The sequence below is a fragment of the Nanorana parkeri genome, unplaced genomic scaffold (genome assembly GCF_000935625.1).
Source record: "Nanorana parkeri isolate BGI_ZX_2015 unplaced genomic scaffold, ASM93562v1 scaffold867, whole genome shotgun sequence".
Classification (NCBI taxonomy): domain Eukaryota; kingdom Metazoa; phylum Chordata; class Amphibia; order Anura; family Dicroglossidae; genus Nanorana; species Nanorana parkeri.
This window is the reverse complement of record NW_017307135.1, coordinates 424,268-443,992: the sequence shown is the minus strand read 5'-3', so window position 1 is coordinate 443,992 and position 19,725 is coordinate 424,268. Positions and strand designations below refer to the sequence as shown.

At 41.4% G+C, this 19,725-nt stretch overlaps 1 protein-coding gene across 2 annotated transcripts in view; it reads left to right on the top strand.

Annotated features, from left to right (window-relative positions):
* The first annotated feature begins 9,837 nt into the window (after positions 1-9,837).
* The window catches only part of SPRY4 (sprouty RTK signaling antagonist 4), a 10,953-nt gene continuing 1,065 nt past the window's right edge, over positions 9,838-19,725 (top strand). Inside the window, exons 1-2 of one of the 2 annotated variants that reach the window (XM_018565628.1) lie at positions 9,838-10,020; positions 17,444-18,322. In XM_018565628.1, coding sequence (XP_018421130.1) covers positions 17,482-18,322 — 841 coding nt within the window. In that variant the 5' untranslated portion in view covers positions 9,838-10,020; positions 17,444-17,481. Of the gene's footprint in view, positions 10,021-17,443; positions 19,432-19,725 lie in introns of those variants that run through there. The other variant, XM_018565629.1, reaches the window with a different exon arrangement.

Sequence of the window (19,725 nt, the reverse complement as noted above, 5' to 3'; positions counted from 1 at the left end):
GAAAAATGTAAAATAAATAATTGCAAGTGTAGTGGGTCTGACAGATGTCATTATGGCATGAGATGATCAGAGGGTGAATAACTATCTGCATAGAATCACATTGAACCAAAATAAAATGCCCACTGAGCTGACACACCTGTGACATACTCAATTGTAAGATTCAGTCCCCCATTCTAAATCCCACTAAAAAGGTTCCTCAGCCTTTAGGGCCTGTGTCAATGGCTCTGGCCTTGCATCAATTGCATTTGACCTGCAGGTGACTGCCTTCAGACCTGCATATGACCTGCTTCAAGTGGGTTTTGCAGTACGATAAATTTGTATCAGATTGTAAAACCTGTCTGATGTAAACAGCCTGTCAACCTAGGCCAGGGCCGTAGGAAGGGTGAGGCGAGTAAGGCACTTGCCTCAGACTCAGCTGCTAGGGGGTGCAGGGAGGGTCGTCTTTACGGAAGGGCAAAAGGGGCAACTGCCCTGAGCTGTCCCTTTCACTTAAGCAACAAATAGAAGAAGCACTGCGGCACTGTCGTTATGGAGACTGACCATCCATTCCCCTTTAGTAGCGGTTCGCAGCCTCTTATTTCAAAGGCTGAAAACTGCTGATGTCTTCCTGCATCCTCCTGCTTGATCTCCTCCCCGATGCCTGTCTATGCATGCAGCGGCACCGCTGATGAGGAGACCGGGCAACCTTCTCCTTTTCTCTAGTAGTGGCTTCCAGCTTCTCTCTTTACATGCTGGAAACCGCTATTGTCGGTCTGCCTCCTCCTACAGTAATTTCCTCCTGGATGTACAACAGGCGTCAGGAAAAATACCTCATAGATCTGCAAGGCGCCAAGGAGTAGTGGGGGGGCATAGCCAGACACAGCAGAACAGGTAAGAAGCAAAAACTTATTTCAATAAAGTTTTGTTTAAATTGAATTTGCTATTGTACAAATAAAATAGTAAAAAAGCAGATTGTATTGATAAGGTTTAAAAAAGGTTAATTCCATCATTACTGACCCTTCACACCCCACCTAATAGGTGGCGCAGACCACCTAAAACCCCGCACAGCCCCCTAATAGGCTGCAAAGACCACCTAAGACCCTGCACAGCTCACCTAATAGGCGGCACAGACCACCTAAGACCCTGCATAGCCCACCTAATAAGCCGCACAGACCTCCTAAGACCATGCACAGCCCCCATGATAGGCCGCACAGACCACCTAAGACCCTGCACAGGCCCCCTAATAGGCCGCACAGACCACCTGAGACCCTGCACAGGCCACCTAATAGGCCACACAGACCACCTGAGTATCAGACCTCTGGGGGGGGCCCAATTTTCTTTTTCGTGCCTCGGGGGCAGAAGGAGCTGGCTATGGCTCTGACTCAGGCCCTTAGCCAGGTGGAGAAAGGCTTGTAGATGGACTTATATGTGATATCTACACATACTAGAACATCTTTTCCATGGTAGCTTTTAGAGGGTTTTCTAAAGAATACTTAGCACAAGTTGTCTCCTTTTAACACTCTGGGGGAAATTTGTCAAAACAGGAGCAGACAGGATCTAGAGCAGTTGCCCATGGCAGCTTTTCTCTTCAGAAGCTGATTGGTTTCCATGAGCTCCAGATTCTGTCTGCTCCGTGTTTTGATAAATTCCCCTCTTGGTCTCTGACTCTGCAATAGAATAAAGAATGATTTTTCCAGGAAGGACTATAGAATATTACAGGACTTGTGTGAATTCTGAGAGGAAGGACATATTTCTGCTGATGATGAAGATGAGAAGGAGGATACCCTATGAGACAGAACAAAAAGTTTAACCAGAGATCGATCACATTCCCACCCTTGACACAGATTATAAATATATTCAATTTTGTTGGGGGTAAGTGAGGACATTATGAATACTAGATTTCCCAAAAAAATTAAAAATGATAACCTTACCGTGGTACAAAGAAAAACCCTAGAGGATTTACAACAGAGGAGAGATATAGTTAAGAATCCGGCAGACAAAAGGGGGAATTAGGTGATCATGACTAATGAGTTTTATGGACAGATGTTTATGAGAATTTTGAACAACTCGGGGTGGTATAGGAGGGTTCTGGGCTCAGTGCCAGTCTGAGTTGTTCTCTCTGATAGAAGAAGCATATGAGAGGAGTGTGATTCACCCATTTCCTAAATTTAATATTATGTGCGAGTTGTGTGAACCTTGGTGAAAACATTGAAAAACAGACACCTACAACTTGATGGTCATGATTAACTCACAATACACAGAGAGGAAAATAAAGCAGGCCATTAGACATGTGCACTGCCAAAAAATTTGTTTAGTTTCGTTTTGTTTTAAATTCGGATTTGTGTTATTTAGTTTTTCAGGATTCGGGTGTGAAAGTCAATTCGGATTCGGAATTCGGATTCGGACGAAATTCGGTAGCGTTAGTACGAACGTTCGTTTCGTTTTCTGTTCTTATTCGTTTCTTATTCGTTTCGTTCGTTCGTTTTGCAGCAAAGTGACATTTGAGGGGGGAAAAATATTTTTCTCTTCTAATGCCACTTTGCTCCAATGAACGAAACGAATAAGAAACGAATAAGAACAGAAAACGAAACGAACGTTCGAACTACCGCTACCGAATTTCGGAAACGGAAATTCGGATTCGTTTGCATTCGTTATGTCTGTAATTCGGAATTCGGATACATCGGAATGTCCAAATTTCCGAAAATTCGTCCGAATTTCGATTCGGAACGTAACGAATCGCACATGTCTACAGGCCATATACCGGTAGAATTTCATTCCCAACATTTTGTTCGGAACGTTTGTTCACTTTTCTATTGGTTGATAATGTCAAACTGACAATTGTTTTGAACCGCAGTGACGGAAAAAAAGGAAGGAACAGGATGGAGAATATTTCTTGAATGAATGAAATTCTAATAGTGAATGTGGTTTTCGCTCGAGAAACACTATTCATTCCAAATATTGAATGGTAAAATCAAACGAAATTTTAAAGTCTCTGATGTCCTTATCAAATGTTCTGACCAGATTTTTCATATGAACGCTCATACAAAAATCTAACAGTGTATGCCAAAGCTTAAAGGGTCAAAAACTAAAAACAAGTTTGTATACGGGATTTCCATAAGCTGGTTAATCCAGTACACGGTGGACCCTTGTGATATTTCAGGAATATGCATTTCACTTGATTTTGCATGTTACCTCTTGTAGAATAATGGGACATTTGCTTATTTATCTGATTGCTCTTAATTACCTTTACTGAACCTGTTAATTTTGTGGTTTGAGGTTTTGTACTTTTTCTTTTATTTTACATAGTATTTGGGGTTGAATAAAGACATACGTCCATCAAGTCCAACCCATATAGGTCCAGGCATCATCTCATTCTTAGGGATACTGGTATCCCTGGATATTACGGTCCCTCAAGAAATTGTCCAAACGTTTCTTGAACCAATAAGTTTTATTCCCATATTGATCTAGAAGTTTGTAAACTTATATATTGAAGATGCCCATAGGATGTACTTCTGACACACATTTCACTCAGCCCTGTGAATATGCACTTCCTTTTACCACTATTCTAAACTTTGTTTACGTTATCAAGAACAACTCTAGTATGTATTCCTATTATAATGCTGATGTTATAACAGAAGAATAAATGCTATGACTTTACAACTCCTTTAACGTGTACATTACAACATATCTTCACACAACTATGACTTTATACTTAGGATTCCTTTAAGACTGTTATCTCTTCTACTTTGACTCTTCTCTTCTCAGTCGCAGCTCCAGATAGCAAGCTTTGCATGTTAAATTCTCAGTGCTGTCATGCCTAAGGAAATACTATCTTTTCAGTGGCAGATGAAGATGCAGATGCCCATTATGGCACAGAAAAATTTTACCAAAATAAATGTAGAGGACCTACCAACCCTCTAGCTTTTGGACTCCACAGTTACAAAGCAGCATTCCACACCCAATAAAAATGCTGTTTAGGGCTACAACAGACCTGAACATCTATATGTTACAAACTGTTGAAAAGATTTCTCGGCAGGTAGGCTTGTTTTTTCACTCTTATGAACCACCCATGCCCGAGCACACGTTTTCCAGTTCCTTCCAGAGTCCTCACTTTGTAGTTCCTACAATCCATCACATAAATTGCATATTGAACTATTGGAAGATGAACCCACTGCATGTGCATAACTGTCACAATTAAAGTGTATCTAAACCCAAAAGAAAAATGTAGTAGATTGCAACTTACCAATCGTTAAATGTGTTGGCTGCATTTGTTTTCTTTGTTTAGGTTTTTTTTCCCTTTATTTTCATTGGCCAGTAAGTTTGTTATTTTTCAACTTCCTTTCACAGACCAAGCTGTCCAGCAAAAGTGGCATGGGGGTTGAGGGTTAAGACAAACCATTTAACATGGAAAGGGGTGCTTACAATGATCAGCTTTTATTCATGTATGTAAATCCTTTATCCGAAAAAGACAAAAAAAATATGTTGCTGTAACTGCTTAAAAAGTGTGAGCTGGAGTTCAGATTTAATTTGTTAGTCGGTTCATCTAAATCCGATAGTGTATCTAACACTACCCTCCCCACATGGTGACAATGCTGTTGCCCAAGAGTGGCTCCATTTCTCCTCCATAGAGTGTAAACATAAAAAAGCAGTACATACTGCTACTTCAAAGTGTATACCTTTAGGGAGCAAAAATAAAAGATCAAAGACTAAACCAATATGGTTTAATAAAACTGTAAAACAACACGTCAAGGACAAGAGAGCGACATTTATAAAATATAAGACGGAAGGGACGGCATTGGCGTTCCTTAACTACAAAGAATGTAACAAAAAATGCAAACTATAATGTGGAATTGTTCAAGAAACTTTTGGACGATTTCTTAAGGGACCGTAATATACAGGGGTACGGGTACTCCTAGAATGAGATCCTAATAGGTTGGACTTGATGGACTAATGTCTTTATTCAACCTCAAATACTATGTAACTATGTAACTGGCTGGATCATAGGTTGAAAATAAAGAGAAAAAAGTCTAAAAAAAGAAACTGAATGCAATCAACACATCTAAGGAATGGGGAGCTTCAATATATTACATTTTTATGTGTGGCTTTAGCAACACTTTTACGGAGCATGTCTCTCTTGATTCAAGGACAGGTATCAACCCATACTTTGTTCTTGGGAAGATATTTGTCCATCAATACACTGTCATTGAAACACTGTCTTCTAACATGATTGCAGCCACCTCCTCTCCCAGAGAGAATATGTTTAATAAAACTTCTTCAGCATGGGACTGCAGACGATACCCTACTATCACTTTTATGAAATAAAAACACAGACAAATGTATTGGCAAATATTGGCTGTGGCACTTTTATTGGTATTAATTCTATTAAACTTTATTTAACCAAACTTGAATAACCAAACTTTAATTCACCACCATCAATTGCTTAGTAATTACAACTCAAGCAACGAAAACCATCATCTAACTGTAAATTATTCCCCTTTAACAAGAGGTGACAAACCACATAAAGGTGCCGTGACAGGGGAGGGAGGGAGGGAGGGAAGCTCGCTGAGGTGCTCTCCAACCAACTGGCACTGATCCCAGTCAGAGTCCTCCTTTATATAGGGTAGGCTGGAGAAGGTTCTGGAATCTTCGGAAGGAAATTTTCCAGCCCAAACCTCCAGGTGGATTACCTGAGGTAATTTAAAGGGCCAGTGACACTGTAAATAAAACAAAAGAAAACAGCAAACAAGGCAATATTTCCTATCTGGGATCGTCGCAGATCCATGTGAGGGAGTCCTTAAATTAACTCCCTCTTCCATTATACTTCTGGCTTGCACATCAGCTTTACAGGCACTAGAAGAGGGCGGTTAACTGCTAACGGGGCAGCTGAATACCAAAAACTGTAGACTAACTAGTGATGACCCGGGTTATTCTGGTGGTTACTTCAGGGGTGAGCTACGCTTATGATAGACAATATACAGTCTACTAGTTGTACATATATTATGAGAGCCATGTCTTGTTTAGACGAACATTCAGACGAGTGTATTGTCTCAATGGAAAGGAATAAGCAGTTATAAGCAAATGATAAACAAAGTAAGCAATTCATCTTATCACAGACACTGCTAACATTGCAGACAGACCACTATTAAAGGGAGGGCTTTCCTGGGAAACAGTCCCCACTGAATCATGCACGGAAATTATGTGTTTCCAAGATTAATCAACAAAACATACTATTAGGGAAATGTGGAAGAGGAACAGCCAAGACTTCCAAATATATACATCCCGAGTCAGCAAGCTTTGTCTTTAGCTAAAGGAAAAAGACACCGTATCAGCAGGGAATAATATCCAAGGACGTCATGTATTAATAAAATGTGAACTTCAGCTTTTCTCAAATGGTAGCTCATTGCTGAACTCCAGGCAGATATAAAAAACAAAGACACTGAATGTACTTATATACTCAATAAAAAAAATATTAAATGTAGTTTTAATTTCAGCTGTTGTAAGCACCTGTATCCAGACATCTCAACTGTCCCGGATGTTCCAGGAGTCTCCCCTATTACATAGTGGCTCCCAGACACCCGGGAGTGAATCATTTTCTCCCGGAAAGGTTTACTCTGCCCAATCTAGCAGAGTAAACCTTTCCGTGCTGTCTGTTTTTTGTTTTTTTTCTGACATTGGGGCAGTCGGCGCCGTCAGTCAGACAAAAAAAAAAACGGCATAGGAACTAATAGCTAGATTGCTATTGGCTATTTCAAGTTGCAAAAGCCAATAGCAAGCTGGCTATTGCACCCGCCCACTGCTGCTGTCAATCAGCAGAGGTGGACCTGAAGTTCTCCATCAGGTCCACCTCTGCTGACCGACAGCAGCAGAGGGCGGGTGCAATAGCCAGCTTGCTATTGACTATTGCATTTTGACAGCCAATAGTAATCTAGCTATTAGTATCTATGCCATTTTTTGTTTTTTGTCCAGACGGCAGCAGCTGTCAGAACACTAAAAAAAAACACTAAAAATCCCTGAAATTACTTATTTCAGGTTGGGATCCCTGTAAATCTGACTTGGCATCAGTCTCCTGTAATTCCATGTACAGCAGCAATCAGACTGCGAAAGAAAGGCCCAGAACTGAGGACCAGCACACTCACCAGCCAGCATGCAAAAAAACTTGTCTCACCGCTAAGGTTAAAAACAGAGGTTTAGATACACGTCTTCTGCAGAAAATGTGAAAGCTGCACAGCCACGCCAAGGCACCTCTATATAGTGCGTTCCTAACTCTAAACTATGAGAGTCTCCATCTTGGAGCACGTGGCAAAAGATTAAATTGGGTGCAGGTTTGTCACTATATAGAGGGGCCTTGGCGCAGATGTGCGGCTTTCACATTTTCTGCAGAAGACGTGTACCTAAACCTCTGTTTTTAACCTTAGCAGTGAGACAAGTTTTTTGCATGCTGGCTGGTGAGTGTGCTGGGAAACTTTTTGCTGTTGTACTGTATTAGGCCCTTCCATGTGCATCTTGCTGTAAAGCTGGTAACAAATTGATGAGTGCATTTGCCATTTGTTTTGCTTGACTGATATGGTGCAGTGACGCATGGGGTGCCTCAGCTGCCGTTGTGATGTGTTGGGTCCCTTGTGCGTCCCTGTGCCTTTAAGGGACAGAGCATTGTCGCCTAGCACTATTTAGGGCGGGTCCCAATTGTGAACACTGACTGCCAGCTATCATTGACAGCTCGGTCAGTTTGCTGAGAGCTCACCAGTGAGCACACTCTTATAACAGTACAGTGCAGCAGCTGACCCAAATATAAAGCAGCTCTGCATTAAGGCTCAACCGCCGTACTGCCACATAAATGCGTTATGTTGGTGGGAACGGGTGCCCATGCTACAGCTTATATGACATTTTTGTGTTGGGTTTACCTATAATATACAAATAAGCAGACAAGGGTTAACTCCGTGTGAAATGTTTAATCACTAAGCAGCATGAGATTAACCCCCTACATTGAAGACAATGTATTGCAAGTGAGGCAGTTGTCAAGAGGAGGTTAAGCTGTTGCTATGTGATTCAAAGTTTCATGCGTAGTTAAATCCGTATAGAAAATGCCATCCAGAACAGTATGGGAAGAAGCAATTGAATGGAAATGGTAACAAAGGTGTTTGGTTTAGCCGTGCCTGTCTGCTGCTCCCTTCGCCCTGCCCGGAAATAAATGCAGACGTATGGATATTGTTCCCTGACTGGACACAGGATCATTATATGTTCGATATGTGATGCTACAATCCCTATGGGAGAACACACAGGAGGGGATGGGGGAGGACTGGAGTCATTACATTAAACTCATGTCCTCATTGCAAAATTAATATTGCACACAAATGTAATTATTGTGTCTACAAACTGAAAAAAAATACCTGGTGATCCTGCCATGAAGGCCCTTGTGCAGGCACACCCTGTACTGGAATGACAAAGGTCTGTTCATCCCCCATTTGTGCTCCTGAGTTGTCACACACTTGTCCGATGAACACTACATTTGCAGCTTTCATTAAAATAATAACTGGTCATCTTGCCATGAAGGTCCTTGTTCAGGCACTTCCCATTGTGGAGTGACAACACTCTGTCCCTGTCTCCCAATAGAGCACCTGCATTGTCACCCTGTCACACTGATGGACATTAAATCTGCAGCTTTCATTAAAATACCTGGTGATCTGGCCATGAAGGTCTTTGTGCAAACACTTCCTGTTGTGGGGTGACATTGCCCTTGTCATCTCTCAGTTGTGCTCCTGAGTTGTCACCCTGTCACACACTTATCTGATAAACATTACATTTGCAACTTTCATTAAAATAATACCCGGTGATCCAACAGAGTTCCTGCATTGTCATCCTGCCACACAGTCTTCTGATGGACACTACGTCTGCAGCTTCCATTAAAGTAATACCTGGTGAACCGGCCATGAAGGTCCTTGTGCAGACACTTCCTGTTATAGGGTGACATCTCCCAATTGTGCTCCTGTGTTGTCTTCCAATGATGACATCTGCCACTTCCATTAAAAATAACAACTGATGATCCTGCCATATTAGACCTTTTCCGGGCACTTCCTATTGTGGGGTTGGCCACCTCCCAATTGTGCCTCTATGTGGTCACCCAGCCCACTGATGGAGACTCCAAGTGGCCATTTCATCACACATTACACAGACATGGTCCACTGTGGTCAGCATTAGTAAACCTGCCCTGAATAATGCCATGTAGGTGTATGGCTACATGTAGCCACCAATAGAGTGTATGTATTTAGGTAGGAAGTGACTGCATGAGGCCGAAGGAGATCAGCAGCGCTGAGATGCAACATAGGATGAAAAACAAATATTTTATTTTTCAAAAAAGGCAACTGTTTCTGTAGCAAACGTATGCCAGGGACTTGGGTTTATATCTATTTTATGATAAATTAAGCGTTTGGAAGCTCTGCCGCAGAAGCAATCCTAATGTGTTCAGTGATGCAGCGTTGGCTATATTAATAGAACGCCTGATGGGCTCATCTGCTTTCCATATAGTTGGATGTAAATGTAGAAGCTTCCCTTCCCCCTCCCCTATGGCAGCCCTCCTCCTCCCCCCTCCCTCCATCCCTCCAGGGCTTGCAGTACACGCGCGGTTTATTCAGCTGTCTTCCATTCATAAAAGAACAGCTCGCTTTGCAATGAGCGCAGCAGGTTAGGTTCCGGTCCCCATTCATAAAAAAAAAAAAGCTTCTGCGCATGCGACCTGGCACCCCGCGCCCACCCCCATTCATAAGAATCGTGGGGAGGGTAGGGGGGTTCGCGCAGGCGCGCTGTCCTCTTCCCTCCCATTCATAAGAATCGTGCGGGCAGAGCGCGCATGCGCCGTGGGCCGCAGCCCTCCCATTCATAAAAAGCCATTTTCCCAGGGAGTTGCAACATCGAAAGCGAGCTGACAGCAGAGGAGCTATGCAGCCTGGATCGTCAGTGCTTGTACTGAGGGCTTTCATGTGCACAGCTGGGGACATTCTGTGATTTTTGGATTACTGAGAAATGAGCCTTGCTGAATTCTTGCAAGTAAGCCCATCAGATACACTGGCTGGTATGGGAGAATTGGCAGGATTTATTGTGCGATGTTCAGTGGACAGGGCACGATCCACTCTTCTTTCTATTCTTTTTTTGTTTTTTTTGTATGTCCAGGACAGGGCTTGAGATCCTTGGCCACATGCAAATCGCCTTTCTTTAGCAGGCAGTTTGCGATCTGTCAAAGGGGGGTGGGGGTGCAGTGCTGCAGGAAATCCCAGCTGCCTGGATTGGAAATGCAATACATGCAACCTGCCCGGGGGGGAGATCGGTGTTCTCAGACGACTGTACACTGGCTGATCGTTCCCAGCCTTGTCCTGACATCTTGGCCCCTTTATCTGTTCATAAGATTCCCCCTGTCACTCTGTATTAGAGAGATCGGCCTGCGATCGCTTCATTCCCCTAGGCTTTGCTGATCGGGCAGATGTGTGGGTTGAATGGAGATTGCGATGTCAGAAAATCGTCTCATCTCTACAGAACGGGATTTGTGGTGGCTGGCTGTAGGGAAGGCTTTGTGTTGCGGATTTGGTGGGTTTTGCAGTGCTGATGACGCACTATGCCTTAGAGCAGACTCTAATGTATATGCATGTCGGGGTGCACGGTGCAGGTCCTAAAATGCCAGGCGTGACGTCATAACACCTTACCTAGCCGGGCATTTGGTAGGGATCGGGGCTGATCTGGATGCAGGAATGGCAGAATCCCGGAGATCCGGCCCACCAATGCACTGCAACTACGCAGAAACATTGCAAACCATTTCCACAACCCTGCACCACCCGAATGGGGGTTTCTCTTCTATATTATGACAACGACAAGGCATTAGTGTACGAATAATCCATCTGATGATGTGTTGTCATCATTATTCAGACCTGTCGCCTTCTGATGAGGGCTTATCTCTTCATCATTTAGACCTGTCAAACATGAAATCCATGGGAAGGAGATCCCTTTGTAGCTGGACTGGTGCAGGATTAGAGGCAGGGAGGCTACAATGGGGTGATATGTCATTTAAAATGTACATTGGGTTACTGATATACATGTTGTTGAGGAGAAGGCCCTGCTAGATTGTTCTCTTTAGAAAACAGAATCGCTGAGCCTGCCATGTATGGTTCCTTTCTTATGAAATCCCTAGCAGATGTTCTGCAAACATTTTATCTTGAGTAAATGTTTAAACGCTTACAAATAACCTGCCGCACTGTACATCACTGTGACTTGTTATATTGTGTTTTTTCCCTTGATGTGTGCTTGGTGCAGCATATACACAGGGTGAGATATGAATTTTGTGTACGACTGAGAACATGGTATCTCCTTGATTGTTTCTGGTGAACCCACAATCTACTGTATATGTTTCTACTTAATACAGTAGACCGTCAGACGCAGTAGTGTGCCAGGTACAATGTCAGTAACTCATTGTTAAGACTGTACACTGATCCGTATCTATATATGTAGGGATAACGAATGTTAAAATATGCAATTCATATTAAAAATATTTAACATTCATTTCAATTTTGTAGATAACTGGTGAAGCCTGAAATTAGGGAACAGCAATTATTCCATATGTTGTGTCAATTGTTGTCATCATTGGGATAGCTAAATAGATGGACGGATGTTACAGGTCTTACGCGACATTTTTTTTGGGTGTGGACACAATCGTGCCATTTGCAGCCCCATTATAAAAAAAGGGAACAGATGGGAGATTTAAGTGGTATACATTTTAGTTTTTAGAAGCTATATTTATTTCAAGGAAAGCTGATGATAAAATCTGGAAGTTACCCCTTAATTGTTGTCATAAAACCTTTACCTTTTCTCCAGTTGTCCTAGTGGAAAGAAGAATCCTTGATTTTGATATAGTGTCACCTCTTCCTCCTGATTTTCACTTTTGTAATCACAGTAGTGTAGTAGCACATCCATTCAGCATATAGCTAATTATAGAGCCATTCAAGGCATCATTTACTGCAGGCTCTTTTGCCATTATCCGCAGCAGAGATTCATTCATGGGCTTTTACTGTGATTTTCATAGTAAGCATTTTTCCCCGACTGTATTAAAGCTAATAGTTCGGCTTGGTAAAATCCTACAATTAACATTTTACATTTTTAAAGGATTCACCTTTCAGTGCCCATGGCCAATTGCGATGTGAATATATAATTGCTTTGTTTAATGGAGGGTATTTTTTATTTCTGTGTGGGTATAAGTATATCATAAGTAATATTTAGTGCCTTTACAGGCAAGGAAACACTAGCAGTCAAGATTTTCACATATATTGTCCGAATTTACAGATGGCCCCTTTTAAATATTGTACCAGGAGTCTACAGTTTAGGTGGGTCATTTGATAAAGGATAGAAGATGAGTTTTTTAAAGGCTATGAGGGGAAATTAAATCTTGGAATTTTATCAGTTTACATCACTTTGAGTGCCTGTTTAAAATGGAAGCTGTTATCTAGGAAGCCAGTCTATTCTGTATCATTCTCTATCTCTAATATCACCTGTTTTGTGAGCTACGATACTTGTGATATAACATATAGATATTATAGGTCAGTTGATGACTCAAGCCTGATAGTTTTCTTGCAGTAGTTGCAGTAGGCAAAGATGGAAAAATGACAAGAGCCTTACCTCCAGTCTGCCTAAAATTGGTAGCTGATGGCCAACTTTCTTGGTGGGTCCTTAGAAGTTCCTTCTGTCCCTATCTTGAATTGATTGACAGCTGTATCATTTATGAACTTGTGCAGCCCTGTAGTATAGCTATAACTAGCTTCTGAGAAGCCTAATAATTGAACCCTTATCAATTAGTAGCTGCACCTATTATTACCTCGGGTTAAGGTAGGACAAAATTGTGTAGCATTCAGAACCATGAGGAATTTGTAGAATTGCCTCCCAGTAGTTAATCATCAACACTCATTTTGTCGGAGTACAGAAAGTCTTAAAAGCGTGCAAATGAATTGTGTCCAGATAGCAAACAAACAGTATGCGTTTTCTTCCTCTCCTGGTTGCCAGTTCCTGTTTAATCCGGAGATTACATTTAATTGCTTTTGCATATTGCTTAGAAGTAACAGGAAAGTCAGGCTTCTGTATCAGGTTTGTGAAGACTGATGGTTCACAGATAGTTTCTGCGTGGTGAGTGGTACTTGAATGGGGTGATATTTTATCCTTATCAATGTCTGGCAGATTATCAGGCATCTGCTAAAAGGATGTGTAGGTGTCAGAGCTGCCGCAGTCTTGCCTGATTGACCAGTGGAGAGTAGGAAGTGCTCAATTAGACTGAGTGGTTCCTTTCTAGCCTGGACAATTCTGACTAAACTAGATTAAAACCAGGATTGTTTAAGGAGTCTGAATATCAACAGCCCATTCGACCCCAACTTCATTTCACAGTCACAGTGGCTGCTATTTGACCTTTTTTTGTGTACTTACATTGCCTTACAACTTGTACGCAGGAGATTTTAGCAGCTTATTTACTAAGGCAATGTGCAGCATGTAGTTACTCCCAGCTACCAGTCAATAACCTTTATTATGCTGACCACTTTAAGCGGATGATAGATATCATTTTGTTGCTACAAGTAACTGCACTTATCCACATCTTTTTTTAACCTTTGCACTGCATTCTTTTAAGTAAGCCTAGTAGTTTAGAATGTGTTACTCAAAGTGCATATCCTGACATCTGTCTAGTATCATAGGATCACAGCTCTGTATTTGGCATATTATGAATTTTTGTCTGTCCCAATGGCCTTTTAATAATTGCTAATATTTATTTTCAAAGTATCAACATTTATGCATTATTCATAAGTTAAATCATGCCCTAATAAAAGGACATACAATTTCAAATGAGACCTAATGTGACTACCCCTTCAGTTAGGTCATTTGGAATTTGCATGAATAGAGAATAAAAATTTGTACATATTAACTCCAAAATGTGCCATTGACGCTGTTAATTTTACAGTGTGAAATGAAACTATTGGCTAACTTATAATATTCCACGCTCAGAATATTATACGTTTTTTAGAATTATAGACGTATACTGAGTTGGCTTCTCAGAAAATCCCTATTTTGTAATAAAACGAGAAAATTACCATTTTGTTTTACACAGAGACTCAGATGTCCTTTTGTGGATCTGACCAGATGGAATCATCATATTATCCATAGGTCAGTACTAACTATAAGCATTTGACTTTCAGCTTGCAGTCAACATTATCTGGATTTGGAAGGTAGAAGAATTAGTATAGTAAATATAGTAAGCTATAGTTAGGCAGCCAAGAAGTTCCAGACCTTACGTTTGGGATGAATGTTGAGAACAGAATTGAGTTCTTTTTTCAATCTCTGTCTCCTTTTCTCCTCTCTTGGGGTAACATGTGGAAATTGGATTGGGGGGGGGAGTAATTTGGCTGCGCTGTGTGCCCAGCTTGAACAGCTGTGACTGCAGATGTGGCTGCAGTAGAAGCATCAGATCGTAAACTACTGAAAGTGGAATTTCTAGTCACCTGTTTTCTCATAAGCCCAGCGTGTTGCATATGTAATCTATCAGAGCATTGTTGCCCCATAAACGTTATGAGAGGCGGCTTCCTGTTTATGTAGCTCAAGGAAAACCTACTGCAGTGTTGGCAAAGCAAGGACAAGGGTGTTATATAGCGCTGTGGTCTGAATCTTAAAGGGAACCTGTACTAAAAGAATAGGAGGGCTGCCATTGCTGACTTCTTCTGAAAATGCTAGGTGCCTGGCCATCATGCCGATCCCACAGCTTCTATCATTTAAAAAAATGTATGCAGATCATTGTCATCTGCATGCTTGCCCCAGGCCGGCGAATCAAGAAACTATTCTAGCCAGAGATAGCCGTTTAGGTTCTGTATGAAAAATTGTTGGGACAGTCCAGAAATCCAGCGCTCTGAAGGGGGTGTTAGACACACAAATCTGTTTGTGGGCAGGGGGTGAAAAATGGTGGTGTGCAGCTTCCTGATGGTACAGACCAGGGTGGCCTACCCATGTAGGCAAGGAAATACAGCAAATCCCCCCCTTTTGCTGTATTTAGGTTCTGTATATCTCTTTATACAAATGTTCAATTGTTTGGTGTTATAAAACAACACCGAGTGCAGTCATAGGCTGAAAAAATAACAAACCTATGCTCTCCCCATCCTTGAAACCAGCTGCCTCTTAGACTGGCCCTTCCAGCCTCGCTTCCCCTCCACTGCAGCTGTCTAAAGTTGGGTACACACAGTTAGAGATTTGGAACGAACGAAATCGATATCGGAACGTTTGTTCAATCCTTGAGTCATCACGCCCAAAACACTGTGTATGGGATGTGAGGACGCCAAGGGAAACACCATCACTGGATCATAGGAGGAGACAGGCTGGAGGAAGAGCTTTAACAGCCAGCCAGCTCTGAGGTTTGGGTGAGTATAACTTTATTTTCACATCTAGACGAAAACAAGCACTTAACCTTTGCAAGGGTTAAGAAAAGTTTTGCCCAGCGTTCTTCTTTAAAGAGAAGTGGCAGAAAAGGGAAGTTAAAATTTAATTTTTAACCCCCCCTCCCAGGAGGCTGTCCTGGACACGAACTTAATTTACCTATATCAGTTGGTAGAGACAAACAGTGTAACTTTAAGGAAAGAGTTGCAAAACTCCGTAAAGCACTTAAACTAACAATACCCATACACAACATATAACAGATTCAGATGTCTGCAATACTCATATTCATTCTATTAGCCTTTAACTCATAAAGCTGAAGTCTTCATTAACTAAGCTTGTAGCTAGCTGGGGCCTCTACTACTATTTTATTGAGGGCATGGTTAAAACACGCAGAGATGGAGTCCCTGATAAATCTGAACATAATCAGACATCCTTAATAGCAAGGCATAAGCAGCAAGAGTGTGAAGTAGCCGCTTACAAATATCGTTCTTTATTTTGCATGACAGTTGTACTAGCAAAGTGCAATGTACTTGTATATCTGCTGAAAATCTTTAGTACTAAACTTTTCTAGTCATTCGCAGCAAGCTATCAGTGTGCATAGAGAAAAAAAAAATGCCGTCCGTTACATTTCTCTATAACTGATTAGGTGTTTACATAATATTATTTAATAACACAAAGAGCTCAGTTAGTTTACACCAGTGTGAATGTGAGCCTGCATGTGCACTTCCCCTTTAAGTGATTTTTCAAATAGTGCTTACAAACAAAAGGTCGCTCGACTAGGAAGCACTACGTCTCATAGAAAACAATGTGCACTTTCTAAATTGGAGCCGGGCCGTATCCGCTCTTTGAATTAAGCTTAGTTGCTTCCTGTGCTCTTTTGACTTGCATAGCTGCTGGGTAACTGGATAGATTCCAGTTCTGAACTGCTCTCTTTCGATGAAATCAGAAACTAAAGCAACACAGCCAGTCAGCCATACTAGTAAAACGGGATCATTTAGGATGGTCAATGCTGTGAAGATACAACTCTGTTACACCTCTCTGACTTAAAAAAAAAAAAAAACAGTAAGTGAACATGTCCTGTGGAAATACCATATTTAGATAGTAATATGCAATGAGGCTGATTTACTAAAGGCGTTGAGAATCTTCACTCAATAAATTGAGTGAATTTTCACTTCAATAATTATCGGAGCACGTGAAAAGCAAATTCTTGTTCACTTTGAATATCCAATCATATGCAGATGAAATAAGCAAACAGGAATTTGCTTTTCACATGTTTGGATAATTTAAATAAATATATTCACACAATTAGCAACTCCTTTAGTAAATCAGTCCAATTTTCTAAGTGAAGATAGCTATGCCTAACCTTTGGTAGGTTGAAAGCTGGAATCTGCACATGTATAATATTTTTGTTTCTTTTTTTGTTCTTGGGCGGTGCTTTTGTATTTACTTTTAACAGATAGGAAAGGCATTTTTGTGTTTATTTACTAAGGCAACATAGAGATCTGTGATTATCAACCGATTGCGATGGGGTAATGCATGTTGCTCTGTTCTTTAAGACTGTCAATGCATGCGCTAGTTCATCTGCTTTTTTGCCTTGTCCCCCCCCCTTCCCCCTTTCCTTGATTGTCAAAATGTGCTAGGGCAACTTAGTTTACATTGAGACCATGAGCACAGCATGCATCAAAAAGGGAGGTTATTTAGAGGTCTCTAGGTGTGATTTACTAACATGTTTCTGGACATTAGCAAACAATCAGACTTGTTAATCTTGCTTACACCTGGCAAGTCAGAAATTACGGGTGATTGTTAGTTCACTTTTTAACACTGTGAGTAAATGATCTGTATTATTACCACTGATGCAGTTGGCATAAAGCATTTGAGCATAGGATTCTGAGGCAACAGGATATTATCCTTGTGATATGCACATAAACTGAAATCACAATTCTTAATTAAATATTCTTCATAATGCACATTATATTATAAATAAGAAAGCATTGTACTAATGAAACCCACCTTTATTTTATTTTTTGTACAGATTTTTTAAGAAAGTCTCATCATTTTCAGAGGAGGTCAATGGATTCCAGGATTCCACACAGCATTACTGTGGTACCAAATTCAGTCATGGTGCAGCCTCTACTAGATGGCCGCGTTCCATATGGAAGATTACAACATCCGCTCACCATCCTTCCGATTGATCAGATGAAGACCACTCATCTTGAAAATGATTACATTGACAACCCAGCTCTAAGTCAGCTAGCCAATCAAAAGCTCAACAGGGGCTCACACGAGCCTTTTCTCATCAATCAACATTTGCAGAGATGTGAAGCTGATATTACACATCCTTGGATATCATTCAGTGGACGGCCCAGCTCAATTAGCAGTAGCAGTAGTACCTCTTCAGATCAGAGACTTTTGGACCACATGGCCCCACCTCCTGTGGTTGATCAATCTCCTCCTAGGGCAGTAAGGATACAGCCTAAAGTGATTAACTGTAAGCCTCAGGATGTTAAAGGACCCTTGAATCAAGAATTGGACAAGCACTTTTTACTTTGTGAGGCCTGTGGCAGATGTAAATGCAAAGACTGTACAACTCCTCGGACCTTACCTTCCTGCTGGATTTGCAACCAGGAATGTCTGTGTTCCGCACAGAATATGGTCAACTATTCAACTTGCATGTGTCTAGTCAAGGGAGTCTTTTACCACTGCACCAACGAAGATGATGAAGGCTCCTGCGCAGATCATCCGTGTTCCTGCTCTCACTCCAACTGCTGTGCTCGCTGGTCTTTCATGAGTGCCTTGTCATTGGTCCTCCCATGCTTGCTTTGCTATCTTCCGGCCACTGGCTGCGTAAAACTTTCTCAGAAATGCTACGACCAAGCAAGCCGACCCGGGTGTCGGTGCAGAAACACAAACAGTGTCATGTGCAAAGCACCGGACGCAGTCAGCAGACCAGAAAAGCCATTTTGAGAGTAGCTGTGAGGTTCTGTTTTGTGAACTGTCTTCTAAAAATGCATCATGCAGAAAAATTAGGAAAAAAAGACTCCAGACAGTATATTCTCACCAGAGGCTTTAATTTACAATTCTTTGAGCAAGGTGGTCCAGCAACACTTAGTATTATCAGAAAAGAGAAATGCATTATGTGTTTGGCTGCTGCTGTGAACCATTTTCAAATCCTGTGTTGAAGATCTGTATGCTAACTAGATAGCCATAGGGATTAGCTTGAAGAGACTAGTTACCTTCATTGTATTTACAGCTACCATTAAGAACCGAGAATGTTATCCCTCAGTTAGCATGGAAGCAAGCCAGCTCTAGTTCTTCCTCACACACTCAAGTGTTTGTTTTTTAAGCTGAAGGCTTCAGTCTGTGGTGATCTACACTTTTCATTGATGTGTGGTAACTCTGCTGAGGCTTTGTTGTGTAACTCTTTTGTCTGTGGTTTAATGTTTTTGTATTTTTTATATAAACGTATTAGTTCTCTTACAAGTTGTTTTTGGCTAATGAAGGCAACATGGGAGACCAGAGTGCCAAAGGTACAGATTCAATCCACATTGTGGTGACAGGAAGGAATGTGCAACTCTCTATTCCTCCACTGTGTCAAGGTTCTTCCGGCCTGCCTATTATTAGCCTTTCTCACTGCCCTTCACTAACCCTTCTTACGGATAATGGGAAACGCCATTTCATTTTCAGCTATGCACCTTCTCCATGAGAAAGGTTGTCAGCACTGTGGGTAAAAAAAAACAATTGGAACAATATGTATTGACAAATCATATCAATCCCCCCTTAGTAACAACACATAGCCTTGCTAAAGATCACTTGTGCTGAGAGTAACAACTCTCAACCCCAGATCAGCAAACATATCAGGTTTAGCTATCTCAGCAGCTGTCTCAACATGTTAATTAAGGGTAATTGTTACACCGTTTAACCCCACTTCCTGCTGCTGGAACCCTTAGTGCATTGCAGCACATGGCCATTGCTTGCATTGCTCCCTCTCCTCCAGTTTATCAGGAAATTCAAATTCACTGTACTGGGCTCATTAGAGTGCAATAACCATTTTCGAATTAGAAAAAACACAAATTATTGTTATCCGCAAGGTGCCAGTGATATTGAAGGGCAGTAATACTTAGTGAACGCCAATGGCAACCTTATTTTATTCATTGTAATTTTTAAGGAAATTGAAAGTTGTATGTAACTTTGTTTTTCTGTGCTGCTGCTCTACCTTGGCCCTACTGTAATATAGCATCCTGTATATATGTGTAAATATGCATAGAGAGATACATAGAATGTCTATTTTAGTGTTATATAACTACCAGGGAAAGG